The sequence below is a fragment of the Bufo bufo genome, chromosome 5, assembly GCF_905171765.1.
Source record: "Bufo bufo chromosome 5, aBufBuf1.1, whole genome shotgun sequence".
NCBI lineage: Eukaryota > Metazoa > Chordata > Amphibia > Anura > Bufonidae > Bufo > Bufo bufo.
In genome coordinates this window covers 554,303,856-554,317,228 of record NC_053393.1, presented here as the reverse complement: position 1 = coordinate 554,317,228, position 13,373 = coordinate 554,303,856, and the positions used below count along the sequence as shown (strand labels likewise).

Genomic DNA, 13,373 nt, shown 5'->3' with positions numbered 1-13,373 from the left:
CAGCCATTTCAGGGGAGAGGATGACTGTAGGACAGGAGAATACAATCTATTGCCCCCTGTTATCACCCATTTCAGGGGAGAGGATGACTGTAGGACAGGAGAATACAATCTATTGCCCCCTGTTATCAGTTATTTCAGGGGGGAGGAATGTAGCATCCTCCCTGCCCCCCATGCTCCACGTACCTTACACAGACTGTACATACATGTATACTCACTTCTGCACATCCAGAAACTCCAGCAGTTTAGTGTCAGTCAGGTGGCCCAGGCGCACAATACCCTGCCAGTAGAGGGCATCCTCCTGCTGCCGATACAGCATGTACAACATGAAGAGGTCGGGGTGAAATCGAGGGAGGATGGCTGGGAGGATGGTGGTGTAGGGGTTCAGGTCCTCACTGGAATATATGATATATCGGTGCTCATTACTTATAGGGACTCGTTATATTACATAATAGTCAGGTTTAGTGATAAAAATAAATCCATAAAGTGACAATCACCTCATTTCGTCGTCATCTCGTCCCCCGTACAGAGCTCCGCCGCTCCTCTCTGCTGACATGGCGAGTAAGGCTCTGATAACGAGATAATACAGAAGAGAGACTGAAAAATCATATTATTAACCCACTAGACACCAGGGATGTTATGCATTTACCCACTAGATACCAGGGATATCATTATTAACCCACTGGATACAGGTATATTATTTATTAACCCACTAGACACCAGGGATATTAATATTAACCCACTGGATACCAGGAATATTATTAACCCACTAGACACCAGGGATATTATGTATTAACCCACTGGACGCCAGATTTATTATATATTAACACACTAGACACCAGGGATATTATGTATTAACCCACTGGATACCAGGGATGATCTTTATTAACCCACTAGACACCAGGGATGCTATTATTATAATCCCATTAGATATAAAGGATAATGCTATTAACACACGTTTATAATACCCCGATCTCCTGGTCGGGTGGTGTCTGGTTGCAGATGCGGACCCCATTGCCCGCATGCTTATATATTCCCCAATACCGGGCCCCTGTATGTCTGACCTCAGCCCGGGATCTATGCTCAGCTAATAAAGAGACGAGACCTGAAGAGCTCCCACAGCTTCTTGGCGTAGTACTTGATCTCCTCCTGCGCCATGCTCAGAAGATGGAGGTTCGTGCCTAGACCTGCGTACGTGGCCTGAAACACCACAACCAGCAGCTTCACCATCTTCTTCAGCGGGTGATGGGAAGTGTTAAAGACCTGGAATATAATATAACCCCAACAATAATAACATAAGCCACACCCACTGCTCTGCCAGCCACACCCACTGCTCTGCCAGCCACACCCACATTCATCAGAACACTTTGTAATAATGGTCAGGCCACCAGTAGATGACTATGGACGGATCTGGCCAGTTTGTTTAAAGCACATGTACCAGGAAGCGGCCAGTTGTCGCCACACAGGACCAAACATCAGGATGTAATATCCCTTTAAATCTAACGAGAATGCGGGGCCTTACCTTCTCCAGATAACTGTGGAGAGATTCCGATTCTAGTCTCATCTCCTTCATAATGTCCTCGATCTGACCCGAGTCCTTCTTATTGTCCCTGAGAACAGAAATATCCACGGACATGCTCAATCATCTCCTGAAACACTCTGTGCAGCTGTGAACCAGTAAAGGAAACCTGTCTCTCCATTTCCCTATATAAATGTATTGTATGTATTTTTTTTAAATTATATTTAACTACTGAAAGATTCTTATTCATTTCCTGTCATCCTCTGTGCTGCTGTAAAAATCAAATTGTTACAAAAAAAAGCATTCGAGATTACGCTGCTGCGTCAGTTAAATGATCTGTCATTGGTTCTCTCCCCTGGGTATCTGGGGGCAGCATTACTGGAAAGGCGTATATAGGGTTAATTACTAATATAGGGTACAGCGCCCCCTCACCTCTGACAGTACAGGTACTCCTGAGACTTCTGCATCTTCTTGCTGGACTTGACGTGAAAACCCAAGAAAGATTCTTCAGTGTCTCTTTTGCATCCAGATTCAAGGAATTTCTGGAACTGTTCAAATATCGCCTGCCAGCGCTCCTCCACCGGGAATGACCCAGCGCCAAACTGACTGCGGGGCGAGAAGGAAGAAGGACAGAAATGAGCGATCGCCTGGGGTCATTATCATCTGGAGTCAGTGGAGTTTATTGGTCTGTTTCCAGAAGAGACCACTAGATGGCGCTGTTGTATAGAAGCCTATGGGTAATATTCTGATACCATAATTGAGCAAACCACTAGATGGCGCTGTTGTATAGGAGTCTATGGGTAATATTCTGATCCTATGTGTAGTTGATAACACCACTAGATGGCGCTGTTATATAGAAGTCTATGAGTAATATTCTGATCCTATGTGTAGTTAATCAGAACACTAGATGGCGCTGTTATATAGAAGTCTATGAGTAATATTCTGATCCTATGTGTAGTTAATCAGAACACTAGATGGCGCTGTTGTATAGGAGTCTATGGGTAATATTCTGATCCTATGTGTAGTTGATAACACCACTAGATGGCGCTGTTATATAGAAGTCTATGAGTAATATTCTGATCCTATGTGTAGTTAATCAGAACACTAGATGGCGCTGTTGTATTGGAGTCTATGGGTAATATTCTGACCCTATGTGTAGCTGATCAGACCACTAGAGGGCAATGTTCTATTGAAGTCTAGAGGTAATATTTTGACCCATGTGTAGTTGATCAGACCACTAGATGGCGCTGTTCTATTGAAGTCTAGAGGTAATACTCTAACCCTATGTGCAGTTGATAACACCACTAGATGGGACTGTCTGGGGGTAATATTCTGATTCTATATGTAGCTGATCAGACCACTAGATGGCGCTGTTCTATTGAAGTCTAGGAGGTAATATTCTGATCCTATGTGTAGTTGATCAGACCACTAGTTGGCGCTGTTCTATTGAAGTCTAGAGGTAATACTCTAACCCTATGTGCAGTTGATAACACCACTAGATGGGACTGTCTGGGGGTAATATTCTGATTCTATATGTAGCTGATCAGACCACTAGATGGCGCTGTTCTATTGAAGTCTAGGAGGTAATATTCTGATCCTATGTGTAGTTGATCAGACCACTAGTTGGCGCTGTTGTATAGCAGTCTATGGGTAATATTTTGACCCCATGTGTAGCTGATCAGACCACTAGATGGCACTGTTCTATTGAAGTCTAGAGGTAATATTTTGACCCCATGTGTAGTTGATCAGACCACTAGATGGCACTGTTCTATTGAAGTCTAGAGGTAATACTCTAACCCTATGTGCAGTTGATAACACCACTAGTTGGGACTGTCTGGGGGTAATATTCTGATTCTATATGTAGCTGATCAGACCACTAGATGGCGCTGTTCTATTGAAGTCCAGGAGGTAATATTCTGATCCTATGTGTAGTTGATCAGACCACTAGTTGGCGCTGTTCTATTGAAGTCTAGAGGTAATACTCTAACCATATGTGCAGTTGATAACACCACTAGATGGGACTGTCTGGGGGTAATATTCTGATTCTATATGTAGCTGATCAGACCACTAGATGGGACTGTCTGGGGGTAATATTCTGATTCTATATGTAGCTGATCAGACCACTAGATGGGACTGTCTGGGGGTAATATTCTGATTCTATATGTAGCTGATCAGACCACTAGATGGCGCTGTTCTGTTGAAGTCTAGAGGTAATATTTTGACCCTATGTGTAGTTGATCAGACCACTAGATGGCGCAGTTGTATTGAAGTATAGGAGTAATATTCTGACCCTATGTGGGTCAGAGGTAATATTCTGATATTCACATTTTATTAATTTGGCGCTCTTTCACAGCAGTCTGGGTCATCTAGCCCAATTATCCCATTTTACATGAGGATCACACATAATTTCTTGTAGAATAATCTCTGATTATTACTCACAATTTCTTCTTCAGGATCTCGTCCTGGAAGCCACCGACCGTGCTGAGGACTCCATGCGTCTGCAGGCCGCTCTGCGCACTTTTACTGAACGTTCCCACCAGGGTGAATCCATTAGCAAAAGTGAGTTTTCCCTATTAACAATCCAATAGTAATATTAAGATTGAGGTGGGGGGATTAGGGGGTGAGATATACAATGACACACACCGCACTGCAGGATCTTTTAGCTCTGTTCACATTGAGCTACCTGGCTGAGGATTGGAATTTCATTACATTATAGATCCCTTTGTGCAGTATATTTGGGGGAAACTGCTTCAGAGTAATGGCTGCCAGTGTGTTTATCACCAAGATTTTTTATTTTAGGGAAAAATCAACCACGATTGCCCATCTGGGGTACACAGAAAAGTGGGGCACATTACCTAGAAATAATAACATACCAGTGAGACACAAACCTTCCCAGATAAGAGACATTCTTCAGTGAACTCGCCCTCGTACATGCTGTTGTCCTCTGTTATCAGGACGCCAGGACCCTGGAAAAATTGTAGAAACTTAATGTGAAAACCTCTGCAGGATAAAAGCCACCATAGAGGCCACCACTAGAGGGAGCTGACTACATACAGATTATACAGCCACCACTAGAGGGAGCTCACTACATACAGATCATACAGCCACCACTAGAGGGAGCTCACTACATACAGATTATACAGTCATCACTAGAGGGAGCTCACTACATACAGATTATAGTCACCATTAGAGGGAGCTCACTACATACAGATTATAGTCACCATTAGAGGGAGCTCACTACATACAGATTATACAGCCACCACTAGAGGGAGCTCACTACATACAGATTATACAGTCACCACTAGAGGGAGCTCACTACATACAGATTATACAGCCACCACTAGAGGGAGCTCACTACATACAGATTAAACAGTCACCACTAGAGGGAGCTCACTACATACAGATTATACATCCACCACTAGAGGGAGCTCACTACATACAGACTATACAACTACCACTAGAGGGAGCTCACTACATACAGATTATACAGCCACCACTAGAGGGAGCTCACTACATACAGATTATACAGTCACCACTAGAGGGAGCTCACCGTATACAGATTATACAGCCACCACTAGGGGGAGCTCACTATATACAGATTATACAATCACCACTAGAGGGAGCTCACTACATACATACTTTTTCTGGGAGGTCATTATCACCTACTGACTCCAATTAGCATAATGGAATCAACACTTTTGACCCCATGCTGGGTATAATGACCTCTGACCCCATGCTGGGTATAATTACCAGATGTTAATTCAGTTACATATTTATTCCCAGAGAATTCTTGAACAGTCACTCAGAATTGAGAAAGCTCGATGGAAGAACGAGTGAAACGTTTTCAAGAAATCTACAGTAAGTCCAGTTGCCTTGATTTATTCTTTACAGATATACCATGACCTGGATAAATGAGAACCTTCACAGACTCACTACATACAGATTTTACAGCCACCAGTAGAGGGAGCTCACTACATACAGATATATACAGCCACCACTAGAGGGAGCTCACTACATACAGATTATACAGCCACCACTAGAGGGAGCTCACTACATACAGATTATACAGCCACCACTAGAGGGAGCTCACAACATACAGATTATACAGTCACCACTAGAGGGACCTCACTACATACAGATTATACAGCCACCACTAGGGGGAGCTCACTACATACAGATTATACAGCCACCACTAGAGGGAGCTCACAACATACAGATTATACAGCCACCACTAGAGGGACCTCACTACATACATAATATACAGCCACCACTAGAGGGAGCTCACTACATACAGATTATACAGTCACCACTAGAGGGAGCTCACTGCATACAGCCACCACATTCAGGTAGTGGCCCCATGACAGAGTGGAAAGGGGGGCAGCAGTTGAACTAGATGCACGCGATGATATATTAGACACCTCTTTTAGGGCTCATGCATACGAATGTCCCCAATGCACAAGCACCGTCCATGTGGCCTGCACTGACAGGTGCAGACCCATTCAATTTGAATGGGTCCGTGATCTGTCTGCACCGCAAAAAAATAGAGCCTGTTCTATTTTTATTTTTTTTTGCATTGTGGAGGCAGAGACCAAAATGCCATAGAAGTAGTGCTTCAGTGGCCTTCCGCTCTGTGCCTCTGCTCTGTATCTTCCGGATTGCGGATCTATTCAAGTGAATGGGTCCGTATCTGTTACACGGTGCGGATACAGCCGGTGACCATATATTGCCGTTTGTGGGCCGCAATACAGGCACAGCCCTTATACTGAGGCACAATAATTCTATGTATAAACTAACAGATTAACTGGGATTGTGGCAGCAGTTGAACAAGATGCAGACGGTGATATACTACACCGCCCTTTAAGACTGAGTAGTAATTCTATATATAAAGAGATTAACTTGTATTGTGACAGCAGGAGAAAAAGATGCATACGGCGATTACGCTCAACCTGCACTGTCCCTGCAGTCTCCCTATGTTCTCCCTACAGTGTCTACAAATTCTCCCTATGATCTCTCTGCACTCTCCCTCTCCAATATATTTTTTTTAACTGTTTGCAGCAACACTGTCCCTAGCACTTGCCACATCTCTTCCTACGCTCAGCTCACAGTGAAATGGCAGAGACCGCACGGGATGAGGGTTTTATAATGCTGTGACATCACAGGGGATGGCTATCTGTTGACTGGCTGGCTGGCTAGCATTATAAGTCATATTGTGTTCCCGAGTTTCTTACTTTCACTTTGCACCGCCATTTTAGGAAAAACTATTTGTTACCACTAAGGCCTCTTTCACACTTGCGTTGTCCGGATCCGGCGTGTACTCCACTTGCCGGAATTACACTCCGGATCCGGAAAAACGCAAGTGTACTGAAAGCATTTGAAGACGGAACCGTCTTCCAAATGCGTTCAGTGTTACTATGGCAGCCAGGACGCTATTAAAGTCCTGGTTGCCATAGTAGGAGCGGGGAGCGGGGGAGCGGTATACTTACAGTCCGTGCGGCTCCCGGGGCGCTCCAGAATGACGTCAGAGCGCCCCATGCGCATGGATGACGTGATCCATGCGATCACGTGATCCATGCGCTTGGGGCGCCCTGACGTCACTCTGGAGCGCCCGGGGAGCCGCACGGACGGTAAGTATACTGCTCCCCCGCTCCCCGCTACACTTTACCATGGCTGCCAGGACTTTAGCGTCCCGGCAGCCATGGTAACCATTCAGAAAAAGCTAAATGTCGGCTCCGGCAATGCGCCGAAACGACGTTTAGCTTAAGGCCGGATCCGGATCAATGCCTTCCAATGGGCATTAATTCCGGATCCGGCCTTGCGGCAAGTGTTCCGGATTTTTGGCCGGAGCAAAAAGCGCAGCATGCTGCGGTATTTTCTCCGGCCAACAAACGTTCCGTACCGGAACTGAAGACATCCTGATGCATCCTGAACGGATTTCTCTCCATTCAGAATGCATTAGGATAATCCTGATCAGGATTCTTCCGGCATAGAGCCCCGACGACGGAACTCTATGCCGGAAGACAATAACGCAGGTGTGAAAGAGCCCTTAGTGTGAGGAAATTTGAATTCGTGGCGAATATAATTTTTCCTAAACTTTGGATCGAATTCCACTTCCGATGCTTTGATTCACTTAACATTAGTCATCATATATACTAAGTGGTCTCCATAATAGAAATAGCACCCAGCCAGATGTCCCCCTAAGGCCTCTCAACTAGAAATATCCATTCTGATCTGACAAAGGCTTTTTTTTTTCTTGAAAGAGCTAGTTGCAGATGTGAGGCTGGCTTAGCTATTTTTCTAGTTATGCTGTGTATGTCTGTTTAAATGCCTGAGCAATGACTGGAAGGCTATACTGTAGCTGTGACACTCAGCTTTTAGAAATAAATCGGAATTTCATGTGTTTAACACATGTGGATCTCACTCTTGAATTGCAAAATATATGGGTTTGTTAGAGTCCACATTTTTTGGAAAATTCAGAATGAATTCCATATTGATAGAATTGATTTGCTCATCTTTAGTATCTATATTTATAAATATCTCCTTCTGCTTCATAGATCAATTTTCCACTATTTTTTGGTGGTAGCCTCAAACTGTTCAATCAGTAGTTTTTTGTAATAAGATTTTTATCTGTTCCTGTGCTTGCATCTCCACATGATGCTTCTCTGGAAAAGAGACATGCAAGCTCAGGAAACTGTATCATACCAGGAATCAAGCTCTTTCTGGGTAACTTCTCCTTAACAAAGCTGTGCAAAGACTTTGCTTGGCTGCCTGAGAGGCCTTGGTTGGGGTATTGTTTCTTTTTATGGAGGGCGCCGAGTATTGTAAACCAGTCAATGCTCCTTTTGGATTTCTGAAAAAAATCTATGAAAATTAGCACATTCTACATCTGGTGGCATCAGATGGACTTAGGAAAGCTATTCGGAATATCTTTCCCAGAAACCCAGAGGGGAGTTGCCTGGAGTACAATACCTGCACACGTACTACACATACCAGCCACTCTTCATAATGAGGAGTACACCCAATAAAGCATATATATTGCCCAGAAACCCAGAGGGACGTTGCCTGGCGTATAATACCTGCACACGTACTGTGCATACTAGCCGCTCTCCATAATGAGGAGTGCACCCAAACAAAGTATATATATTGCCCAGAAACCCAGAGGGGCGTTGCCTGGAGTACAATACCTGCACACGTACTACACATACCAGCCACTCTCCATAATGAGGAGTGCACCCAAACAAAGCATATATATTGCCCAGAAACCCAGAGGGGCGTTGCCGGGCGTATAATACCTGCACACATACTATGCATACTAGCCACTCTCCATAATGAGGAGTACCCCCCAGACAAAATATATACTGTATATTGCCCAGAAACCCAGAGTAGCATACTAGTCGCTCGCTCTACCTCCCTCTCCAGAAAGAGCTGAATCTCAAAATGTTCGCTGATCTCTAATACAGAATTAGGGTCCATTCACACGTCCGTTGTTTCTTTCCTGATCTGTTCCGTTTTTTGCTGAACAGATCTGGACCAGATCTGGACCCATTCATTTTCAATGGGTTCTGAAAAAAATCGGACAGCTCAATGTCTGATTTTTTTTCAGGACCCATTGAAAATGAATGGGTCCAGATCTGGTCCAGATCTGTTCCGCAAAAAACGGAACAGATCAGGAAAGAAAAAACGGACGTGTGAATGGACCCTTAAAGAGACAAGTTCAGGATCTCAGTAGAACGGCGGCACAGCACTTATCAGTATGTGGCGTCAGATATGGTGGTACGGTCTCCCCACATAAGATTCCAGTTACGTACCACCAGTTTATTTGCGTTGAAGACCCCCTGATAACAGGCGCCAGTGTTTAGAAGGACGATGCCAAGACCATGTCTCTGGTTCTCCTGCCACATCCCGATGTGTCTCTCAATGCTGCAGAAACAAAGTACGGCACTGTCATCGAGTTGTCTGTACTCAAGTCACATCCAGAGCTGCAGTCAATAGTCTACAAGATTTAATGTCCGCAAACAGGCTGTAGGAGTTTACATCTACCTGGTGCCCTCTGCCCATAAAATGGCACAATAAACCCTCTCTTTCATGTCTAAGCCTGTGTGTCAGTCTTCACCGCAACTCTAGTATTCTATTTATAAACCCGGAGGCTCAGGACGGCAGATGTTTATAGCATATCATCCGGTCACTCACTTGTCCGAGCTTTCCCAGACTCCATACCCCGACCTCTGGTCTCGCTCCCAGTTTCCAGTGTATTTCCAGGAGGTTGTGGTCGGTTCCTGCTTGTCCAAGATGCCAAATCCGTGCCGCATCCCGTCCTTAAAGTAACCTTTATACACTGACTCGTCCGCGTACCTGCGAAATACAGAAAAGGCGCGTGATCCAGGTCATACTGATGCACACCCCAGTGCTGAACCCTGACCTCAGTGCTGAACCCTGACCCCAGGTTTCCTGCAGACCATAATACAATATACTCAGAAGAACCCTATGTGTCGCACAAGAACCCATCTGGGGCCCAATCACCTGGTAGGGCCCCATCTCTGCCCCACATTACTTACTCACAGATTCCATATCCGTGCATGGCGCCATTCCTCCAGTGACTTTTATAACAGTCGTATCTGTCGCCGGAAGCGTCCGGGATCAGACAAATGCCAAAGCTGAAAGACAGTTACCTGGAGATTATAACCTTATAATGAACACTCTGATAGAAGAGAGATCAGGAGAAGGGGACCAGTGTCGGGGACCCCAACGATTTCAGGAGCCACAGGGCCCCGAATATGTTCATCCAAAAAAGGTAACAATGTCAGTGTTATGGGGGGGCGCTGCGGATGACACTGTTATGGGGGGGGCGCTGCGGATGACACTGTTATGGGGGGGCGCTGCGGATGACACTGTTATGGGGGGGGCGCTGCGGATGACACTGTTATGGGGGGGGCGCTGCGGATGACACTGTTATGGGGGGGGCGCTGCGGATGACACTGTTATGGGGGGCGCTGCGGATGACACTGTTATGGGGGGGGCGCTGCGGATGACACTGTTATGGGGGGGCGCTGCGGATGACACTGTTATGGGGGGCGCTGCGGATGACACTGTTATGGGGGGCGCTGCGGATGACACTGTTATGGGGGGGCGCTGCGGATGACACTGTTATGGGGGGGCGCTGCGGATGACACTGTTATGGGGGGGCGCTGCGGGTGACACTGTTATGGGGGGGCGCTGCGGATGACACTGTTATGGGGGGGCGCTGCGGATGACACTGTTATGGGGGGGCGCTGCGGATGACACTGTTATGGGGGGGCGCTGCGGATGACACTGTTATGGGGGGGCGCTGCGGATGACACTGTTATGGGGGGGCGCTGCGGATGACACTGTTATGGGGGGGGCGCTGCGGATGACACTGTTATGGGGGGGCGCTGCGGTTGACACTGTTATGGGGGGGCGCTGCGGATGACACTGTTATGGGGGGGCGCTGCGGATGACACTGTTATGGGGGGGCGCTGCGGATGACACTGTTATGGGGGGGCGCTGCGGATGACACTGTTATGGGGGGGCGCTGCGGATGACACTGTTATGGGGGGGCGCTGCGGATGACACTGTTATGGGGGGGCGCTGCGGATGACACTGTTATGGGGGGGCGCTGCGGATGACACTGTTATGGGGGGGCGCTGCGGATGACACTGTTATGGGGGGGCGCTGCGGATGACACTGTTATGGGGGGCGCTGCGGATGACACTGTTATGGGGGGGCGCTGCGGATGACACTGTTATGGGGGGGCGCTGCGGATGACACTGTTATGGGGGGGCGCTGCGGATGACACTGTTATGGGGGGGCGCTGCGGATGACACTGTTATGGGGGGGCGCTGCGGATGACACTGTTATGGGGGGGCGCTGCGGATGACACTGTTATGGGGGGGCGCTGCGGATGACACTGTTATGGGGGGGCGCTGCGGATGACACTGTTATGGGGGGGCGCTGCGGATGACACTGTTATGGGGGGGCGCTGCGGATGACACTGTTATGGGGGGGCGCTGCGGATGACACTGTTATGGGGGGGCGCTGCGGATGACACTGTTATGGGGGGGCGCTGCGGATGACACTGTTATGGGGGGGCGCTGCGGATGACACTGTTATGGGGGGGCGCTGCGGATGACACTGTTATGGGGGGGCGCTGCGGATGACACTGTTATGGGGGGGCGCTGCGGATGACACTGTTATGGGGGGGCGCTGCGGATGACACTGTTATGGGGGGGCGCTGCGGATGACACTGTTATGGGGGGGCGCTGCGGATGACACTGTTATGGGGGGGGCGCTGCGGATGACACTGTTATGGGGGGGCGCTGCGGATGACACTGTTATGGGGGGGCGCTGCGGATGACACTGTTATGGGGGGGCGCTGCGGATGACACTGTTATGGGGGGGCGCTGCGGATGACACTGTTATGGGGGGGCGCTGCGGATGACACTGTTATGGGGGGGCGCTGCGGATGACACTGTTATGGGGGGGCGCTGCGGATGACACTGTTATGGGGGGGCGCTGCGGATGACACTGTTATGGGGGGGCGCTGCGGATGACACTGTTATGGGGGGGCGCTGCGGATGACACTGTTATGGGGGGGCGCTGCGGATGACACTGTTATGGGGGGGGCGCTGCGGATGACACTGTTATGGGGGGGGCGCTGCGGATGACACTGTTATGGGGGGGCGCTGCGGATGACACTGTTATGGGGGGGCGCTGCGGATGACACTGTTATGGGGGGGCGCTGCGGATGACACTGTTATGGGGGGGCGCTGCGGATGACACTGTTATGGGGGGGCGCTGCGGATGACACTGTTATGGGGGGGCGCTGCGGATGACACTGTTATGGGGGGGCGCTGCGGATGACACTGTTATGGGGGGGCGCTGCGGATGACACTGTTATGGGGGGGCGCTGCGGATGACACTGTTATGGGGGGGCGCTGCGGATGACACTGTTATGGGGGGGCGCTGCGGATGACACTGTTATGGGGGGGCGCTGCGGATGACACTGTTATGGGGGGGCGCTGCGGATGACACTGTTATGGGGGGGCGCTGCGGATGACACTGTTATGGGGGGGCGCTGCGGATGACACTGTTATGGGGGGGCGCTGCGGATGACACTGTTATGGGGGGGCGCTGCGGATGACACTGTTATGGGGGGGCGCTGCGGATGACACTGTTATGGGGGGGCGCTGCGGATGACACTGTTATGGGGGGGCGCTGCGGATGACACTGTTATGGGGGGGCGCTGCGGATGACACTGTTATGGGGGGGCGCTGCGGATGACACTGTTATGGGGGGGCGCTGCGGATGACACTGTTATGGGGGGGCGCTGCGGATGACACTGTTATGGGGGGGCGCTGCGGATGACACTGTTATGGGGGGGCGCTGCGGATGACACTGTTATGGGGGGGCGCTGCGGATGACACTGTTATGGGGGGGCGCTGCGGATGACACTGTTATGGGGGGCGCTGCGGGTGACACTGTTATGGGGGGGCGCTGCGGATGACACTGTTATGGGGGGGCGCTGCGGATGACACTGTTATGGGGGGGCGCTGCGGATGACACTGTTATGGGGGGGCGCTGCGGATGACACTGTTATGGGGGGGCGCTGCGGATGACACTGTTATGGGGGGGCGCTGCGGATGACACTGTTATGGGGGGGCGCTGCGGATGACACTGTTATGGGGGGGCGCTGCGGATGACACTGTTATGGGGGGGCGCTGCGGATGACACTGTTATGGGGGGGCGCTGCGGATGACACTGTTATGGGGGGGCGCTGCGGATGACACTGTTATGGGGGGGCGCTGCGGATGACACTGTTATGGGGGGGCGCTGCGGATGACAC

The 13,373-nt window shown here is 49.3% G+C and overlaps 1 protein-coding gene across 2 annotated transcripts in view; it reads right to left on the bottom strand.

Annotated features, from left to right (window-relative positions):
• ALS2CL (ALS2 C-terminal like) overlaps positions 1 to 13,373 on the bottom strand; it is a 125,936-nt gene that overhangs the window by 11,683 nt on the left and 100,880 nt on the right. For both annotated transcript variants that reach the window (XM_040431511.1, XM_040431513.1), the window contains 10 exons: positions 10,069 to 10,167; positions 9,704 to 9,865; positions 9,322 to 9,433; positions 4,405 to 4,482; positions 3,956 to 4,086; positions 1,949 to 2,122; positions 1,520 to 1,607; positions 1,103 to 1,260; positions 495 to 566; positions 216 to 392 (listed from right to left, as the gene is read on the bottom strand). In XM_040431511.1, the coding sequence (XP_040287445.1) occupies positions 216 to 392; positions 495 to 566; positions 1,103 to 1,260; positions 1,520 to 1,607; positions 1,949 to 2,122; positions 3,956 to 4,086; positions 4,405 to 4,482; positions 9,322 to 9,433; positions 9,704 to 9,865; positions 10,069 to 10,167 (1,251 nt within the window). The remainder of the gene's footprint in view (positions 1 to 215; positions 393 to 494; positions 567 to 1,102; positions 1,261 to 1,519; positions 1,608 to 1,948; positions 2,123 to 3,955; positions 4,087 to 4,404; positions 4,483 to 9,321; positions 9,434 to 9,703; positions 9,866 to 10,068; positions 10,168 to 13,373) is intronic.